We start from the raw sequence: 20,016 nt of genomic DNA, 5'->3' as shown, positions 1-20,016 counted from the left end.
CACTGTGTTATCTGTGGTGTTACATAGGACTGCAGGTCACATCTATACATTATCTGTACTCAGAGAGTTATCGCTGTGTTATCTGTGGTGTTACATAGGACTGCAGGTCACATCTATACATTATCTGTACTCAGAGAGTTATCACTGTTATCTGTGGTGTTACATAGGACTGCAGGTCACATCTATACATTATCTGTACTCAGAGAGTTATCACTGTTATCTGTGGTGTTACATAGGACTGCAGGTCACATCTATACATTATCTGTACTCAGAGAGTTATCACTGTGTTATCTGTGGTGTTACATAGGACTGAAGGTCATATTTTCTACATTTGGTCACATGACTCTAAGATCAGCTTTTTACCTCTCTTGATGTTTACAGTCAGTGTTGTGTTGGTCAGACACGGGGAGAAGCTGTAAGAGAAGCCTGTTGAATTTTTGGGTGGAGCCATGTGCGTCCTCACCGCTTCGTACTGATATCTATAAATAGACAATGATAGTGAGGAGGGCAGGGTGTGAGGCGGTGGAGGAGGGCAGGGTGTGAGGCGGTGGAGGAGGGCAGGGTGTGAGGCGGTGGAGGAGGGCAGGGTGTGAGGCTGCGCAGGAGGGCAGGGTGTGAGGCGGTGGAGGAGGGCAGGGTGTGAGGCGGTGCAGGAGGGCAGGGTGTGAGGCGGCGCAGGAGGGCAGGGTGTGAGGCTGCGCAGGAGGGCAGGTTGTGAGGCGGTGCAGGAGGGCAGGGTGTGAGGCAGGGCAGGAGGGCGGGGTGTGAGTCGGTGCAGGAGGGCAGGGTGCAGGAGGGAGGGTGTGAGGCGGTGCAGGAGGGCAGGGTGTGAGGCGGTGCAGGAGGGCAGGGTGCAGGAGGGAAGGGTGTGAGGCGGTGCAGGAGGGCAGGGTGTGAGGCGGTGCAGGAGGGCAGGGTGTGAGGCGGTGGAGGAGGGCAGGGTGTGAGGCGGTGCAGGAGGGCAGGGTGTGAGGCGGTGCAGGAGGGCAGGGTGTGAGGCGGTGGAGGAGGGCAGGGTGTGAGGCGGTGGAGGAGGGCAGGGTGTGAGGCGGTGGAGGAGGGCAGGGTGTGAGGCGGTGCAGGAGGGCAGGGTGTGAGGCGGTGCAGGAGGGCAGGGTGTGAGGCGGTGGAGGAGGGCAGGGTGTGAGGCGGCGGAGAAAGGCAGGGTGTGAGGCGGCGGAGGAGGGCAGGGTGTGAGGCGGCGCAGGAGGGCAGGGTGTGAGGCGGCGGAGGAGGGCAGGGTGTGAGACGGCGCAGGAGGGCAGGGTGTGAGGCGGCGGAGGAGGGCAGGGTGTGATGCGGTGCAGGAGGGCAGGGTGTGAGGCGGTGTAGGAGGGCAGGGTGTGAGGCGGTGCAGTAGGGCAGGGTGTGAGGCGGTGGAGGAGGGCAGGGTGTGAGGTGGTGCAGGAGGGCAGGGTGTGAGGCGGTGCAGGAGGGCAGGGTGTGAGGCGGTGGAGGAGGGCAGGGTGTGAGGCGGTGCAGGAGGGGAGGGTGTGAGGCGGTTGAGGAAGGCAGGGTGTGAGGCGGTGCAGGAGGGCAGGGTGTGAGGCGGTGGAGGAGGGCAGGGTGTGAGGCGGTGCAGGAGGCAGGGTGTGAGGCGGTGCAGGAGGGCAGGGTGTGAGGCGGTGCAGGAGGGCAGGGTGTGAGGCGGTGCAGGTGGGCAGGGTGCAGGAGGGAAGGGTGTGAGGCGGTGCAGGAGGGCAGGGTGTGAGGCGGTGCAGGAGGGCAGGGTTTGAGGCGGTGCAGGAGGGCAGGGTGTAAGGCGGTGCAGGAGGGCAGGTTGTAAGGCGGTGCAGGAGGCAGGGTGTAAGGCGTGCAGGAGGGCAGGGTGTAAGGCGGTGCAGGAGGGCAGGGTGTGAGGCGGTGCAAGAGGGCAGAGTGTGAGGCGGTGCAGGAGGGCATGGTGTGAGGCGGTGGAGGAGGGCAGGGTTTGAGGCGGTGCAGGAGGGCAGGGTGTGAGGCGGTGGTGGAGGGCAGGGTGTGAGGCGGTGGAGGAGGGCAGGGTGTGAGGCGGTGGTGGAGGGCAGGGTGTGAGGCGGTGGAGGAGGGAAGGGTGTGAGGCGGTGCAGGAGGCAGGGTGTGAGCGGTGCAGGAGGGCAGGGTGTGAGGCGGTGCAGGAGGGCAGGGTGTGAGGCGGTGCAGGAGGGCAGGGTGTGAGGCGGTGGAGGAGGGCAGGGTGTGAGGCGGTGCAGGAGGGCAGGTGTGAGGCGGTGAAGGAGGGCAGGGTGCAGGAGGGAAGGGTGTGAGGCGGTACAGGAGGGCAGGGTGTGAGGTGGTGCAGGAGGGCAGGGTGTGAGGCGGTGCAGGAGGGCAGGGTGTGAGGCGGTGCAGGAGGGCAGGTTGTGAGGCGATGCAGGAGGGCAGGGTGTGAGGCGGTGCAGGAGGGCAGGGTGTGAGGAGGTGCAGGAGGGCAGGGTGTGAGGCGGTGCAGGAGGGCAGGGTGTGAGGCGGTGGAGGAGGGCAGGGTGTGAGGCGGTGGAGGAGGGCAGGTGTGAGGCGGTGCAGGAGGGCAGGGTGTGAGGCGGTGCAGGAGGGCAGGGTGTGAGGCGGCGGAGAAGGCAGGGTGTGAGGCGGCGGAGGAGGCAGGGTGTGAGGCGGCGGAGGAGGGCAGGGTGTGAGACGGCGCAGGAGGGCAGGGTGTGAGGCGGCGGAGGAGGGCAGGGTGTGATGCGGTGCAGGAGGGCAGGGTGTGAGGCGGTGCAGGAGGGCAGGGTGTGAGGCGGTGCAGGAGGGCAGGGTGTGAGGCGGTGCAGGAGGGCAGGGTGCAGGAGGGAAGGGTGTGAGGCGGTACAGGAGGGCAGGGTGTGAGGTGGTGGAGGAGGGCAGGGTGTGAGGCGGTGCAGGAGGGCAGGGTGTGAGGCGGTGAAGGAGGGCAGGGGTGCAGGAGGGAAGGGTGTGAGGCGGTACAGGAGGGCAGGGTGTGAGGTGGTGCAGGAGGGCAGGGTGTGAGGCGGTGCAGGAGGGCAGGGTGTGAGGCGGTGCAGGAGGGCAGGGTGTGAGGCGGTGAGGAGGGCAGGGTGTGAGGCGGTGGAGGAGGGCAGGGTGTGAGGCGGTGGAGGAGGGCAGGGTGTGAGGCGGTGCAGGAGGGCAGGGTGTGAGGCGGTGCAGGAGGGCAGGGTGTGAGGCGGTGGAGGAGGGCAGGTGTGAGGCGGCGGAGAAAGGCAGGGTGTGAGGCGGCGGAGGAGGGCAGGGTGTGAGGCGGCGCAGGAGGGCAGGGTGTGAGGCGGCGGAGGAGGGCAGGGTGTGAGACGGCGCAGGAGGGCAGGGTGTGAGGCGGCGGAGGAGGGCAGGGTGTGATGCGGTGCAGGAGGGCAGGGTGTGAGGCGGTGTAGGAGGGCAGGGTGTGAGGCGGTGCAGTAGGGCAGGGTGTGAGGCGGTGGAGGAGGGCAGGGTGTGAGGTGGTGCAGGAGGGCAGGGTGTGAGGCGGTGCAGGAGGGCAGGGTGTGAGGCGGTGGAGGAGGGCAGGGTGTGAGGCGGTGCAGGAGGGGAGGGTGTGAGGCGGTTGAGGAAGGCAGGTGTGAGGCGGTGCAGGAGGGCAGGGTGTGAGGCGGTGGAGGAGGGCAGGGTGTGAGGCGGTGCAGGAGGGAGGGTGTGAGGCGGTGCAGGAGGGCAGGGTGTGAGGCGGTGCAGGAGGGCAGGGTGTGAGGCGGTGCAGGTGGGCAGGGTGCAGGAGGGAAGGGTGTGAGGCGGTGCAGGAGGGCAGGGTGTGAGGCGGTGCAGGAGGGCAGGGTTTGAGGCGGTGCAGGAGGGCAGGGTGTAAGGCGGTGCAGGAGGGCAGGTTGTAAGGCGGTGCAGGAGGGCAGGGTGTAAGGCGGTGCAGGAGGGCAGGGTGTAAGGCGGTGCAGGAGGGCAGGGTGTGAGGCGGTGCAAGAGGGCAGAGTGTGAGGCGGTGCAGGAGGGCATGGTGTGAGGCGGTGGAGGAGGGCAGGGTTGAGGCGGTGCAGGAGGGCAGGGTGTGAGGCGGTGGTGGAGGGCAGGGTGTGAGGCGGTGGAGGAGGGCAGGGTGTGAGGCGGTGGTGGAGGGCAGGGTGTGAGGCGGTGGAGGAGGGAAGGGTGTGAGGCGGTGCAGGAGGGCAGGGTGTGAGGCGGTGCAGGAGGGCAGGGTGTGAGGCGGTGCAGGAGGGCAGGGTGTGAGGCGGTGCAGGAGGGCAGGGTGTGAGGCGGTGGAGGAGGGCAGGGTGTGAGGCGGTGCAGGAGGGCAGGGTGTGAGGCGGTGAAGGAGGGCAGGGTGCAGGAGGGAAGGGTGTGAGGCGGTACAGGAGGGCAGGGTGTGAGGTGGTGCAGGAGGGCAGGGTGTGAGGCGGTGCAGGAGGCAGGGTGTGAGGCGGTGCAGGAGGGCAGGTTGTGAGGCGATGCAGGAGGGCAGGGTGTGAGGCGGTGCAGGAGGGCAGGGTGTGAGGAGGTGCAGGAGGGCAGGGTGTGAGGCGGTGCAGGAGGGCAGGGTGTGAGGCGGTGGAGGAGGCAGGGTGTGAGGCGGTGGAGGAGGGCAGGGTGTGAGGCGGTGCAGGAGGGCAGGGTGTGAGGCGGTGCAGGAGGGCAGGGTGTGAGGCGGCGGAGAAGGGCAGGGTGTGAGGCGGCGGAGGAGGGCAGGGTGTGAGGCGGCGGAGGAGGGCAGGGTGTGAGACGGCGCAGGAGGGCAGGGTGTGAGGCGGCGGAGGAGGGCAGGGTGTGATGCGGTGCAGGAGGGCAGGGTGTGAGGCGGTGCAGGAGGGCAGGGTGTGAGGCGGTGCAGGAGGGCAGGGTGTGAGGCGGTGCAGGAGGGCAGGGTGCAGGAGGGAAGGGTGTGAGGCGGTACAGGAGGGCAGGGGTGTGAGGTGGTGCAGGAGGGCAGGGTGTGAGGCGGTGCAGGAGGGCAGGGTGTGAGGCGGTGCAGGAGGGCAGGTTGTGAGGCGGTGCAGGAGGGCAGGGTGTGAGGAGGTGCAGGAGGGCAGGTGTGAGGCGGTGGAGGAGGGCAGGGTGTGAGGTGGTGGAGGAGGGCAGGGTGTTAGGCGGTGGAGGAGGGCAGGGTGTGAGGCGGTGGAGGAGGGCAGGGTGTGAGGCAGTGCAGGAGGGCAGGGTGTGAGGCGGTGCAGGAGGGCAGGTGTGAGGCGGCGGAGAAGGGCAGGGTGTGAGGCGGCGGAGGAGGGCAGGGTGTGAGGCGGCGCAGGAGGGCAGGGTGTGAGGCGGCGGAGGAGGGCAGGGTGTGAGACGGCGCAGGAGGGCAGGGTGTGAGGCGGCGGAGGAGGGCAGGGTGTGATGCGGTGCAGGAAGGCAGGGTGTGAGGCGGTGCAGGAGGGCAGGGTGTGAAGCGGTGCAGGGGGGCAGGGTGTGAGGCGGTGCAGGGTGTGAGGCGGTGGAGGAGGGCAGGGTGTGAGGCGGTGGAGGAGGGCAGGGTGTGAGGCGGTGGAGGAGGGCAGGGTGTAAGGCGGTGCAGTAGGGCAGGGTGTGAGGCGGTGCAGGAGGGCAGGGTGTGAGGCGGTGCAGGAGGGCAGGGTGTGAGGCGGTGCAGGAGGGCAGGGTGTGAGGCGGTTGAGGAGGGCAGGGTGTGAGGCGGGGCAGGAGGGTAGGGTGTGAGGCGGTGCAGGAGGGCAGGGTGTGAGGTGGTGCAGGAGGGCAGGGTGTGAGGCGGTGGAGGAGGGCAGGGTGTGAGGCGGTGCAGGAGGGCAGGGTGTGAGGCGGTGCAGGAGGGCAGGGTGTGAGGCGGTGCAGGAGGGCAGGGTGCAGGAGGGAAGTGTGTGAGGCGGGTACAGGAGGGCAGGGTGTGAGGCGGTGCAGGAGGGCAGGGTGTGAGGCAGGGCAGGAGGGCAGGGTGTGAGGCAGGGCAGGGTGTGAGGCGGTGGAGGAGGGAAGGGTGTGAGGCGGTGGAGGAGGGCAGGGTGTGAGGCGGTGGAGGAGGGCAGGGTACGAGGCGGTGCAGGAGGGCAGGGTGTGAGGCGGTGCAGGAGGGCAGGGTGTGAGGCGGTGGAGGAGGGCAGGGTGTGAGGCGGTGCAGGAGGGCAGGGTGTGAGGCGGTGCAGGAGGGCAGGGTGTGAGGCGGTGCAGGAGGGAAGGGTGTGAGGCGGTGCAGGAGGGCAGGGTGTGAGGCGGTGCAGGAGGGCAGGGTGTGAGGCGGTGCAGGAGGCAGGTGTGAGGCAGGGCAGGGTGTGAGGCGGTGGAGGAGGGCAGGGTGTGAGGCGGTGCAGGAGGGCAGGGTGTGAGGCGGTGCAGGAGGGCAGGGTGTGAGGCGGTGCAGGAGGGCAGGGTGTGAGGCGGTGCAGGAGGCAGGGTGTGAGGCGGTGCAGGAGGGCAGGGTGTGAGGCGGTGCAGGAGGGCAGGTTGTGAGGCGGTGCAGGAGGGCAGGGTGTGAGGAGGTGCAGGGAGGGCAGGGTGTGAGGCGGTGGAGGAGGGCAGGGTGTGAGGCGGTGGAGGAGGGCAGGGTGTGAGGCGGTGCAGGAGGGCAGGGTGTGAGGCGGTGCAGGAGGGCAGGGTGTGAGGCGGTGCAGGAGGGCAGGGTGTGAGGCGGCGGAGAAGGGCAGGGTGTGAGGCGGCGGAGGAGGGCAGGGTGTGAGGCGTCGCAGGAGGGCAGGGTTGTGAGGCGGCGGAGGAGGGCAGGGTGTGAGACGGCGCAGGAGGGCAGGGTGTGAGGCGGCGGAGGAGGGCAGGGTGTGATGCGGTGCAGGAGGGCAGGGTGTGAGGCGGTGCAGGAGGGCAGGGGTGTGAGGCGGTTGAGGAGGGCAGGGTGTGAGGCGGTGCAGGAGGGCAGGGTGTGAGGCGGTGCAGGAGGGCAGGGTGTGAGGCGGTGGAGGAGGGCAGGGTGTGAGGCGATGCAGGAGGGCAGGGTGTGAGGCGGTGCAGGTGGGCAGGGTGCAGGAGGGAAGGGTGTGAGGCGGTGCAGGAGGCAGGGTGTGAGGCGGTGCAGGAGGGCAGGGTGTGAGGCGTGCAGGAGGGCAGGGTGTGAGGCGGTGCAGGAGGGCAGGGTGTAAGGCGGTGCAGGAGGGCAGGGTGTAAGGCGGTGCAGAGGGCAGGGTGTGAGGCGGTGCAGGAGGGCAGGGTGTGAGGCGGTTCAGGAGGGCAGGGTGTGAGGCGGTGCAGGAGGGCAGGGTGTGAGGCGGTGCAGGAGGGCAGGGTGTGAGGCGGTGCAGGAGGGCAGGGTGTGAGGCGGTGCAGGAGGGCAGGGTGTGAGGCGGTGGAGGAGGGAAGGGTGTGAGGCGGTGCAGGAGGGCAGGGTGTGAGGCGGTGCAGGAGGGCAGGGTGTGAGGCGGTGCAGGAGGGCAGGGTGTGAGGCGGTGGAGGAGGGCAGGGTGTGAGGCGGTGGAGGAGGGCAGGGTGTGATGCGGTGGAGGAGGGCAGGGTACGAGGCGGTGCAGGAGGGCAGGGTGTAAGGCGGTGGAGGAGGGCAGGGTGTGAGGCGGTGCAGGAGGGCAGGGGTGTGAGGCGGGGCAGGAGAGCAGGGTGTGAGGCAGGGCAGGGTGTGAGGCGGTGGAGGAGGGCAGGGTGTGAAGCGGTGGAGGAGGGCAGGGTACGAGGCGGTGCAGGAGGGCAGGGTGTGAGGCGGGGCAGGAGAGCAGGGTGTGAGGCAGGGCAGGGTGTGAGGCGGTGGAGGAGGGCAGGGTGTGAAGCGGTGGAGGAGGGCAGGGTACGAGGCGGTGCAGGAGGGCAGGGTGTGAGGCGGTGCAGGAGAGCAGGGTGTGAGGCGGTGCAAGAGGGAAGGGTGTGAGGCGGTGCAGGAGGGCAGGGTGTGAGGCGGTGCAGGAGGGCAGGGTGTGAGGCGGTGGAGGAGGGCAGGGTGTGATGCGGTGGAGGAGGGCAGGGTGTGAGGCGGTGCAGGAGGGCAGGGTGTGATGCGGTGGAGGAGGGCAGGGTGTGAGGCGGTGCAGGAGGGCAGGGTGTGAGGCGGTGGAGGAGGGCAGGGTGTGAGGCGGTGGAGGAGGGCAGGGTGTGAAGCGGTGCAGGAGGGCAGGGTGTGAGGCGGTGGAGGAGGGCAGGGTGTGAAGCGGTGCAGGAGGGCAGGGTGTGAGGCGGTGCAGGAGGGCAGGGTGTGAGGCGGTGGAGGAGGGCAGGGTGTGAGGCGGTGCAGGAGGGCAGGGTGTGAGGCGGTGGAGGAGGGCAGGGTGTGAGGCGGTGGTGGAGGGCAGGGTGTGAGGCGGTGGAGGAGGGCAGGGTGTGAGGCGGTGGAGGAGGGCAGGGTGTGAAGCGGTGCAGGAGGGCAGGGTGTGAGGCGGTGGAGGAGGGCAGGGTGTGAGGCGGTGCAGGAGGGCAGGGTGTGATGCGGTGGTGGAGGGCAGGGTGTGAGGCGGTGGTGGAGGGCAGGGTGTGAGGCGGTGGTGGAGGGCAGGGTGTGAGGCGGTGCAGGAGGGCAGGGTGTGATGCGGTGGTGGAGGGCAGGGTGTGAGGCGGTGGAGGAGGGAAGGGTGTGAGGCGGTGGAGGAGGGCAGGGTGTGAGGCGGTGCAGGAGGGCAGGGTGTGAGGCGGTGGAGGAGGGCAGGGTGTGAGGCGGTGGAGGAGGGCAGGGTGTGAGGCGGTGGTGGAGGGCAGGGTGTGAGGCGGTGGAGGAGGGCAGGGTGTGAGGCGGTGGTGGAGGGCAGGGTGTGAGGCGGTGGAGGAGGGCAGGGTGTGATGCGGTGGAGGAGGGCAGGGTGTGAGGCGGTGCAGGAGGGCAGGGTGTGAGGCGGTGGAGGAGGGCAGGGTGTGAGGCGGTGGAGGAGGGCAGGGTGTGAGGCGGTGCAGGAGGGCAGGGTGTGAGGCGGTGCAGGAGGGCAGGGTGTGAGGCGGTGGAGGAGGGCAGGGTGTGAGGCGTCGCAGGAGGGCAGGGTGTGAGGTGGTGGAGGAGGGCAGGGTGTGATGCGGTGCAGGAGGGCAGGGTGTGAGGCGGTGGAGGAGGGCAGGGTGTGAGGCGGTGCAGGAGGGCAGGGTGTGAAGCGGTGCAGGAGGGCAGGGTGTGAGGCGGTGGAGGAGGGCAGGGTGTGAGGCGGTGGAGGAGGGCAGGGTGTGAGGTGGTGGAGGAGGGCAGGGTGTGATGCGGTGCAGGAGGGCAGGGTGTGATGCGGTGCAGGAGGGCAGGGTGTGAGGCGGTGGAGGAGGGCAGGGTGTGAGGCGGTGCAGGAGGGCAGGGTGTGAGGCGGTGCAGGAGGGCAGGGTGTGAGGCGGTGCAGGAGGGCAGGGTGTGAGGCGGTGGAGGAGGGCAGGGTGTGAGGCGGTGCAGGAGGGCAGGGTGTGAGGCGGTGGAGGAGGGCAGGGTGTGAGGCGGTGGTGGAGGGCAGGGTGTGAGGCGGTGGAGGAGGGCAGGGTATGAGGCGGTGGAGGAGGGCAGGGTGTGAGGTGGTGGAGGAGGGCAGGGTGTGATGCGGTGCAGGAGGGCAGGGTGTGATGCGGTGCAGGAGGGCAGGGTGTGAGGCGGTGGAGGAGGGCAGGGTGTGAGGCGGTGCAGGAGGGCAGGGTGTGAGGCGGTGCAGGAGGGCAGGGTGTGAGGCGGTGCAGGAGGGCAGGGTGTGAGGCGGTGGAGGAGGGCAGGGTGTGAGGCGGTGCAGGAGGGCAGGGTGTGAGGCGGTGGAGGAGGGCAGGGTGTGAGGCGGTGGTGGAGGGCAGGGTGTGAGGCGGTGGAGGAGGGCAGGGTATGAGGCGGTGGAGGAGGGCAGGGTGTGATGCGGTGGAGGAGGGCAGGGTGTGAGGCAGTGCGGCTGTGCGGTACTTACACTCCCATGAAGAAGTGCGGCATAGCTGTGAGGAAACTTCCCAGCGCCATCACAAAGCAGCCGGCAGCGATGATTCGCGGTCTGTGAAAATTTGCCCCAAAGTAACTAACGAAGGCGATGACCAGAAGGTTCCCTGCACCGAGCGAAACCCGAGAAACAAAACGCCACAAACATTTATTAACATGAAAAGAATAATAAAAATATTAACAATAGAATAATAATAATCACCAAACTCGAAGCTCCCGTCCACCATCCCGACCGTGGAGGAGGAAATGTCGAAGCGGCGCTCAATCTGCGTTATCGAACTCTTCATGTAACTTCCGGAGTACGCCTTGGCGAAATACGAGAAACACAGAGCGACGAGGAACATCTGCAGAAGAGAGAGAGGAGATGTGGAGGGTGAGGAGGAAACGGTGAAAGAGGAGGAGGATGAGGAAAAGGATTAGGAGGAGGATGAGAAGGAGGATGAGGAGGAAACGGGGAAAGAGGAGGAGGATAAGAAGGAGGATGATGAGAAGGAAGAGGAGGAGGATTAGCATGAGGATGAGGAGGATAAGGATGAGAAGGAAACGGGGAAAGAGGAGGAGGATGAGGAGGAAACGGGGAAAGAGGAGGAGGATGAGGAGGAGGAGGATGAGGAGGAGGAAGAAGAGGAGGAGGATGAAGAGGAAACGGGGAAAGAGGAGGAGGATGAGGAGGAAACGGGGAAAGAGGAGGAGGAGGAGGATGAGGAGGAGGATGAAGAGAAGGAGGATGAGGAGGAAACGGGGAAAGAGGAGGAGGAGGAGGAAAAGGTAGAGGCCCCAAGACAGTGCCCCCAGGACAGTGCCCCCAGGACAGTGCCCCCAGGACAGAGCCCCCAGGACAGAGCCCCCAGGACAGTGCCCCCAGGACAGAGCCCCCAGGACAGTGCCCCCAGGACAGAGCCCCCAGGACAGAGCCCCCAGGACAGTGCCCTCTACAGAGACCCCAGGACAGTGCCCCCAGGACAGAGCCCCCAGGACAGAGCCCCCAGGACAGTGCCCTCTACAGAGACCCCAGGACAGTGCCCACAGGACAGAGCCCTCTACAGAGCCCCCAGGACAGAGCCCCCAGGACAGAGCCCTCTACAGAGCCCCCAGTACAGAGCCCCCAGGACAGTGCCCCCAGGACAGAGCCCCCAGGACAGAGCCCCCAGGACAGTGCCCCCAGGACAGTGCCCCCAGGACAGAGCCCCCAGGACAGAGCCCCCAGGACAGTGCCCCCAGGACAGAGCCCCCAGGACAGTGCCCCCAGGACAGAGCCCCCAGGACAGTGCCCTCTACAGAGACCCCAGGATAGTGCCCACAGGACAGAGCCCTCTACAGAGCCCCCAGGACAGTGCCCACAGGACAGAGCCCTCTACAGAGCCCCCAGGACAGAGCCCCCAGGACAGAGCCCTCTACAGAGCCCCCAGGACAGTGCCCCCAGGACAGTTCCCCCAGGACAGAGCCCCCAGGACAGTGCCCCCAGGACAGAGCCCCCAGGACAGTGCCCCTAGGACAGTGCCCCCAGGACAGAGCCCCCAGGACAGTGCCCCCAGGACAGTGCCCCCAGGACAGAGCCCCCAGGACAGTGCCCCCAGGACAGAGCCCCCAGGACAGAGCCCCCAGGACAGTGCCCCCAGGACAGAGCCCTCTACAGAGCCCCCAGGACAGTGACCCCAGGACAGAGCCCTCTACAGAGCCCCCAGGACAGTGACCCCAGGACAGAGCCCCCAGGACAGAGCCCTCTACAGTGCCCCCAGGACAAAGCCCCCAGGACAGAGCCCTCTACAGAGCCCCCAGGACAGTTCCCCCAGGACAGTGCCCTCTACAGAGCCCCCAGGACAGAGCCCCCAGGAAAGTGCCCCCAGGAAAGTGCCCCCAGGACAGAGCCCCCAGGACAGTGCCCCCAGGACAGAGCCCCCCAGGACAGAGCCCCCCAGGACAGTTCCCCCAGGACAAAGCCCCCAGGACAGAGCCCCCCAGGACAGAGCCCCCAGGACAGAGCCCCCAGGACAGTTCCCCCAGAACAGAGCCCCCAGGACAGAGCCCCCAGGACAGTTCCCCCAGGACAGAGCCCCCAGGACAGAGCCCCCCAGGACAGAGCCCCCAGGACAGAGCCCCCAGGACAGTCCCCCAGGACAGTTCCCCAAGGACAGAGCTCCCAGGACGACAGTGCCCCCAGGACAGAGCCCCCCAGGACAGAGCCCCCAGGACAGTTCCCCCAGGACAGAGCCCCCAGGAAAGTGCCCCCAGGACAGAGTCCTCTACAGAGACCCCAGGACAGTGCCCCCAGGACAGAGCCCCCAGGATAGTGCCCCCAGGACAGAGCCCAAGGACAGTGCCCCCAGGACAGAGCCCCCAGGACAGAGCCCAAGGACAGTGCCCCCAGGACAGTGCCCTCTACAGAGCCCCCAGGACCAAGCCCTCCACAGAGCCCCCAGGACCGAGCCCTCCAAAGAGCCCCCAGGACAGTGCCTCCAGGACAGTGCCCTCTACAGAGCCCCCAGGACAGAGCCCCCAGGACAGAGCCCTCCACAGAGCCCCCAGGACAGTGCCTCCAGGACAGAGCCCCCAGGACAGTGCCCCTAGGACAGAGCTGTCAGGACGACAGAGCCCCCAGGACAGTGCCCCCGGGACAGAGCCCTCTACACAGCCCCCAGGACCGAGCCCCCCACAGAGCCCCCAGGACAGTGCCTCCAGGACAGAGCCACCAGGACAGTGCCCCTAGGACAGAGCTGCCAGGACGACAGTGCCCCCAGGACAGAGCCCCCGGGACAGTGCCCCCAGGACAGAGCCCTCCACAGAGCCCCCAGGACAGAGCCCTCAGGACAGAGCCCCCAGGACCGAGCCCAAGGACAGCGCCCCCAGGACAGAGCCTCAAGGACAGAGCCCAAGGACAGTGCCCCCAGGACAGAGCCCCCAGGACAGTGCCCCAGGACAGTGCCCTCTACAGAGCCCCCAGGACAGAGCCCTCCACAGAGCCCCCAGGACAGAGCCCTCCACAGAGCCCCCAGGACATTGCCTCCAGGACAGAGCCCCCAGGACAGTGCCCCTAGGACAGAGCTGCCAGGACGACAGTGCACCCAGGACAGAGCCCCCAGGACAGTGCACCCAGGACAGAGCCCCCAGGACAGAGCCTCCAGGACAGAGCCCCCAGGACAGAGCCCCCAGGACAGTGCCCCCAGGACAGAGCCCTCCACAGAGCCCCCAGGACAGAGCCCTCCACAGAGCCCCCAGGACAGAGCCCCCAGGACCGAGCCCAAGGACAGCGCCCCCAGGACAGAGCCTCAAGGACAGAGCCCAAGGACAGTGCCCCCAGGAAGACAGTGCCCCCAGGACAGTGCCCCCAGGACAGAGCCCTCTACAGAGCCCCCAGGACAGAGCCCTCCACAGAGCCCCCAGGACAGTGCCCCCAGGACAGAGCCCCCAGGACCGAGCCCAAGGACAGTGCCTCCAGGACAGAGCCTCCAGGACACAGCCCAAGGACAGAGCCCCAAGGACAGAGCCCCCAGGACAGAGCCCAAGGACAGTGCCCCCAGGACAGTGCCCTCCACAGAGCCCCCAGGACAGAGCCCCCAGGACAGAGCTCTATCTCTCCTGATCTCTCCTGTAGATCCCTTATAGATAGGGAAGGTTTGGGGGACACATTATGGGGGTCACAATACGGAGCCTGATTATTGCCCCCGCCTCACTCTCCTCCTCTTCTCCTTATCTATTGTTCTGTGATGTTTGTAAATAGGACTCGATGTCTCTGAAGATTTGACCCTCGACCCCGCTCTGTCCTCATCCTCTTATCTCCTGCAAACATGGGGGGGTAAAGTCTCTCTGAATGGGGGGGGGGGGGTGAAGACTCTCTGGATGGTGGGGGGGGGATATAAAGTCTCTCTGGATGGAGGGGGGTATAAAGTCTCTCTGGATGGGGGGTAAAGTCTCTCTTGATGGGGTAAAGTCTCTCTGGATGGGGGGGGTTATAAAGTCTCTCTGGATGGGGGAAGGGTAAAGTCTCTCTGGATGGGGGGTAAAGTCTCTGGAAGGGGGGTATAAAGTCTCTCTGGATGGAGGGGGGTAAAGTCTCTGCATGGGGGGAAGTCTCTCTGGATGGGGGGTAAAGTCTCTCTGGACGGGGGGGGGGGGGGGTAAAGTCTCTCTGGATGGGAGGGGGGTAAAGTCTCCCTGGACGGGGGGGGGGGGGTAAAGTCTCTCTGGACGGGGGGGGGGGTAAAGTCTCTCTGGATGGGGGGGTAAAGTCACTCTGGATGGGGGTAAAGTCTCTCTGGATGGGGGGGTATAAAGTCTTTCTGGAATGGGGGGGGTAAAGTCTCTCTGGATGGGGGGGGGTAAAGTCTCTCTGGATGGGGGGGGGGTAAAGTCTCTCTGGATGGGGGGGTAAAGTCTCTCTAAATGGGGGGTAAAGTCTCTCTGGATGGGGGGGTAAAGTCTCTCTGGATAGGGGGAAAAGTCTCTCTGGATAGGGGGAAAAGTCTCTCTAGATGGGGGGGTAAAGTCTCTCTGGATAGGGGGAAAAGTCTCTCTGGATAGGGGGAAAAGTCTCTCTAGATGAGGGGGTAAAGTCTCTCTGGATGGGGGGGGGGGGTAAAGTCACTCTGGATGGGGGTAAAGTCTCTCTGGATGGGGGGTATAAAGTCTTTCTGGATGGGGGGGGTATAAAGTCTCTCTGGATAGGGGGGTATAAAGTCTTTCTGGATGGGGGGGTATAAAGTCTCTCTGGATAGGGGGGGGTAAAGTCTCTCTGGATGGGGGGGGGTAAAGTCTCTCTGGATGGGGGGGGGGTAAAGTCTCTCTGGACGGGGGGGTAAAGTCTCTCTGGATGGGGGGGGGGGTAAAGTCTCTCTGGATGGGGGGGTAAAGTCACTCTGGATGGGGGTAAAGTCTCTCTGGATGGGGGGGGGTATAAAGTCTTTCTGGAATGGGGGGTATAAAGTCTCTCTGGATGGGGGGGGTAAAGTCTCTCTGGATGGGGGGTAAAGTCTCTGGAAGGGGGGGTATAAAGTCTCTCTGGATGGAGGGGGGTAAAGTCTCTCTGGACGGGGTAAAGTCTCTCTGGATGGGGGGGGGTAAAGTCTCTCTGCATGGGGGGGGAAGTCTCTCTGGATGGGGGGGTAAAGTCTCTCTGGACGGGGGGGGGGGGCTAAAGTCTCTCTGGATGGGGGGGGTAAAGTCTCTCTGAATGGGGGGGGGTAAAGTCTCTCTGGATGGGGGGGTAAAGTCTCTCTGGATGGGGGGGTATAAAGTCTTTCTGAATGGAGGGGTATAAAGTCTCTCTGGACAGGAGGGGTAAAGTCTCTCTGAATGGGGGGTAAAGTCTCTCTAAATGGGGGGGTAAAGTCTCTCTGGATGGGGGGTAAAGTCTCTCTAAATGGGGGGGGTAAAGTCTCTCTGGATGGGGGGGGGGGTAAAGTCTCTCTGTATAGGGGGAAAAGTCTCTCTGGATAAGGGGAAAAGTCTCTCTAGATGGGGGGGGTAAAGTCTCTCTGGATGGGGGGGGTAAAGTCTCTATGGATGGGGGGGTATAAAGTCTCTCTGGATAGAAGGGGTAAAGTCTCTCTGGATGGGGGGTAAAGTCTCTCTAAATGGGGGGGGGTAAAGTCTCTCTGGATGGGGGGGTAAAGTCTCTCTGGATAGGGGGAAAAGTCTCTCTGGATAAGGGGAAAAGTCTCTCTAGATGGGGGGGGTAAAGTCTCTCTGGATGGGGGCATAAAGTCTCTATAGTTGGGGGGGTAAAGTCTCTATGGATGGGGGGGGAAAAGTCTCTATGGATGGGGGGGTAAAGTCTCTCTGGATGGGGGGGGTAAAGTCTCTCTGGATGGGGGGGTAAAGTCTCTCTGGATGGGGGGGGTAAAGTCTCTCTGGATGGGGGGGTAAAGTCTCTCTGGATGGGGGGGTAAAGTCTCTCTGGATGGGGGGGTAAAGTCTCTCTGGATGGGGGGAGGCAAAGTCTCTATGGATGGGGGGGGGGGTTTCAATTTTACTATCACCTGTGATACCCGCCCATACAGGGGTCTTACCTTTAGTGAGGAGCAGCAGGACGCTGACGTATCTTTGGGGGGGGCTGATCCATTCCGGGCGGTTACGCCAATGTTCAGGTTGTTGAGTTCACCGTCTGCTTTCTCCATATTACACGACTGTCCTAATACCAAAGCAACCATTATATTATTATTATAGATCTGCACAATCATGTCTTATCCTCCAGAGCTGCACTCACTATTCTGCTGTTACATCATGTCTTATCGTCCAGAGCTGCACTCACTATTCTGCTGGTACATCATGTCTTATCCTCCAGAGCTGCACTCACTATTCTGCTGGTACATCATGTCTTATCCTCCAGAGGTGCACTCACTATTCTGCTGTTACATCATGTCTTATCCTCCAGAGCTGCACTCACTATTCTACTGTTACATCCTGTCTTATCCTCCAGAGCTGCACTCACTATTCTGCTGTTACATCAGGTCTTATCCTCCAGAGCTGCACTATCTATTCTGCTGGTACATCATTTCTTATCCTCCAGAGGTGCACTCACTATTCTGCTGTTACATCATGTCTTATCCTCCAGAGCTGCACTCACTATTCTGCTGTTACATCATGTTTTATACTCCAGAGCTGCACTCACTATTCTGCTGTTACATCATGTCTTATCCTCCAGAGGTGCACTCACTATTCTGCTGGTACATCATGTCTTATCCTCCAGAGCTGCACTCACTATTCTGCTGTTACATCATGTCTTATCCTCCAGAGCTGCACTCACTATTCTGCTGGTACATCATGTCTTATCCTCCAGAGGTGCACTCACTATTCTGCTGTTACATCATGTCTTATCCTCCAGAGCTGCACTCACTATTCTGCTGTGACATCATGTCTTATCCTCCAGAGCTGCACTCACTATTCTGCTGTGACATCATGTCTTATCCTCCAGAGCTGTGCTCACTATTCTGCTGTTACATCATGTCTTATCCTCCAGAGCTGCACTCACTATTCTACTGTTACATCTTGTCTTATCCTCCAGAGCTGCACTCACTATTCTACTGTTACATCTTGTCTTATCCTCCAGAGCTGCACTATCTATTCTGCTGTTATATCATGTCTTATCCTCCAGAGCTGCACTCACTATTCTGCTGTTACATCATGTTTTATACTCCAGAGCTGCACTCACTATTCTGCTGTTACATCATGTCTTATCCTCCAGAGGTGCACTCACTATTCTGCTGTTACATCATGTCTTATCCTCCAGAGGTGCACTCACTATTCTGCTGTTACATCATGCCTTATCCTCCAGAGCTGCACTCACTATTCTGCTGTTACATCATGTCTTATCCTCCAGAGCTGCACTCACTATTCTACTGTTACATCTTGTCTTACCTTCCAGAGCTGCACTCACTATTCTGCTGTTACATCAGGTCTTATCCTCCAGAGCTGCACTCACTATTCTGCTGTTACATCATGTCTTATTCTCCAGAGGTGCACTCACTATTCTGCTGTTACATCATGTCTTATCTTCCAGAGGTGCACTCACTATTCTGCTGTTACATCCTGTCTTATCCTCCAGAGCTGCACTCACTATTCTGCTGTTACATCATGTATTATCCTCCAGAGCTGCACTCACTATTCTGCTGTTACATCTTGTCTTATCCTCCAGAGCTGCACTCACTATTCTGCTGTTACATCATGTCTTATCCTCCAGAGCTGCACTCACTATTCTGCTGTTACATCCTGTCTTATCCTCCAGAGCTGCACTCACTATTCTGCTGTTACATTATGTCTTATCCTCCAGAGCTGCACTCACTATTCTGCTGTTACATCTTGTCTTATCCTCCAGAGCTGCACTCACTATTCTGCTGTTACATCCTGTCTTATCCTCCAGAGCTGCACTCACTATTCTGCTGTTACATTATGTCTTATCCTTCAGAGCTGCACTCACTATTCTGCTGTTACATCTTGTCTTATCCTCCAGAGCTGCACTCACTATTCTGCTGTTGCATCATGTCTTATCCTCCAGAGCTGCACTCACTATTCTGCTGTTACATCATGTCTTATCCTCCAGAGCTGCACTCACTATTCTGCTGTTACATCCTGTCTTATCCTCCAGAGCTGCACTCACTATTCTGCTGTTACATTATGTCTTATCCTCCAGAGCTGCACTCACTATTCTGCTGTTACATCCTGTCTTATCCTCCAGAGCTGCACTCACTATTCTGCTGTTACATTATGTCTTATCCTTCAGAGCTGCACTCACTATTCTGCTGTTACATCTTGTCTTATCCTCCAGAGCTGCACTCACTATTCTGCTGTTACATTATGTCTTATCCTTCAGAGCTGCACTCACTATTCTGCTGTTACATCATGTCTTATCCTCCAGAGCTGCACTCACTATTCTGCTGTTGCATCATGTCTTATCCTCCAGAGCTGCACTCACTATTCTGCTGTTGCATCATGTCTTATCCTCCAGAGCTGCACTCACTATTCTGCTGTTGCATCATGTCTTATCCTCCAGAGCTGCACTCACTATTCTGCTGTTGCATCGTGTCTTATCCTCCAGAGCTGCACTCACTATTCTGCTGTTGCATCGTGTCTTATCCTCCAGAGCTGCACTCACTATTCTGCTGTTGCATCATGTCTTATCCTCCAGAGCTGCACTCACTATTCTGCTGTTACATCATGTCTTATCCTCCAGAGCTGCACTCACTATTCTGCTGTTACATCCTGTCTTATCCTCCAGAGCTGCACTCACTATTCTGCTGTTACATTATGTCTTATCCTCCAGAGCTGCACTCACTATTCTGCTGTTACATCCTGTCTTATCCTCCAGAGCTGCACTCACTATTCTGCTGTTACATTATGTCTTATCCTTCAGAGCTGCACTCACTATTCTGCTGTTACATCTTGTCTTATCCTCCAGAGCTGCACTCACTATTCTGCTGTTACATTATGTCTTATCCTTCAGAGCTGCACTCACTATTCTGCTGTTACATCATGTCTTATCCTCCAGAGCTGCACTCACTATTCTGCTGTTGCATCATGTCTTATCCTCCAGAGCTGCACTCACTATTCTGCTGTTGCATCATGTCTTATCCTCCAGAGCTGCACTCACTATTCTGCTGTTGCATCATGTCTTATCCTCCAGAGCTGCACTCACTATTCTGCTGTTGCATCATGTCTTATCCTCCAGAGCTGCACTCACTATTCTCAGACCCTGGTCACACAGTAAATGCACAAACAGAATGCGCTGTAATAAGTGATGGTGAATCCAGTGTGCACATGTCCTGATCTCAATCAATGCAGAATCCTGATGACCGTGTACCTGTATCCAGCAGATCCACAGCCGCACATCCCCCTTCCGGTACCATTACTCAGCCCGCCCCATCATCACTCAATCATCTCCAGAACATCTAATAATCCAGAAAACCTAATAATCCAGAACATCTAATAATCCCGAACATCTGATAATTCAGAACATCGAATAATCCAGAACATCTGATAATCCAGAACATCTGATAATCCAGAACATCTGATAATCCAGAACATCTGATAATCCAGAACATCTGATAATCCAGAACATCTGATAATCCAGAACATCTGATAATACAGAACATATGATAAAACAGAACATCTGATAATACAGAACATCTGATAATCCAGAACATCTGATAATCCAGAACATCTGATAATCCAGAACATCTGATAATACAGAACATATAATAAAACAGAACATCAGATAATACAGAACATCTGATAATACAGAACATATAATAATCCCGAACATCTGATAATCCAGAACATCGAATAATCCCGAACATCTGATAATTCAGAACATCGAATAATCCAGAACATCTAATAATCCAGAACATCTGATAATCCAGAACATCTGATAATCCAGAACATCGGATAATCCAGAACATATAATAAAACAGAACATCTAATAATCCAGAACATCTGATAATCCAGAACATCGGATAATACAGAACATCTGATAATCCAGAACATATAATAAAACAGAACATCTAATAATCCAGAACATCTGATAATCCAGAACATCTGATAATCCAGAACATCGGATAATCCAGAACATATAATAAAACAGAACATCTAATAATCCAGAACATCTGATAATCCAGAACATCGGATAATACAGAACATCTGATAATCCAGAACATATAATAAAACAGAACATCTGATAATCCAGAACATCTAATAATACAGAACTTCTGATAATCCAGAACATCTGATAATCCAGAACATCTGATAATTCAGAACATCTCATAATTCAGAACATCTGATAATCCAGAACATCTGATAATCCAGAACCCCTGAATCTATGAGGAGACTCTTTTGATTACAAAGTAACAGCC

At 60.6% G+C, this 20,016-nt stretch overlaps 1 protein-coding gene across 1 annotated transcript; it reads right to left on the bottom strand.

The window, feature by feature from the left end:
- Window positions 1-363: 363 nt before the first annotated feature.
- Window positions 364-19,014, bottom strand: LOC130312826 (solute carrier organic anion transporter family member 1B3-like; the record flags this gene model as incomplete). The annotated part of the gene is made up of 5 exons (XM_056552609.1): window positions 18,969-19,014; window positions 15,682-15,803; window positions 9,879-10,020; window positions 9,651-9,783; window positions 364-479 (listed from the first exon to the last, which is right to left on the bottom strand). Coding segments are annotated over exons 1-5 (559 nt in total), but the record flags the coding sequence as incomplete, so codon positions are not given.
- Window positions 19,015-20,016: the final 1,002 nt, after the last annotated feature.

The sequence above is a fragment of the Hyla sarda genome, unplaced genomic scaffold (genome assembly GCF_029499605.1).
Source record: "Hyla sarda isolate aHylSar1 unplaced genomic scaffold, aHylSar1.hap1 scaffold_1733, whole genome shotgun sequence".
Classification (NCBI taxonomy): Eukaryota; Metazoa; Chordata; class Amphibia; order Anura; family Hylidae; genus Hyla; species Hyla sarda.
The sequence above is the reverse complement of the archived record's forward strand: the minus strand, read 5'-3'. Positions and strand labels throughout refer to the sequence as shown.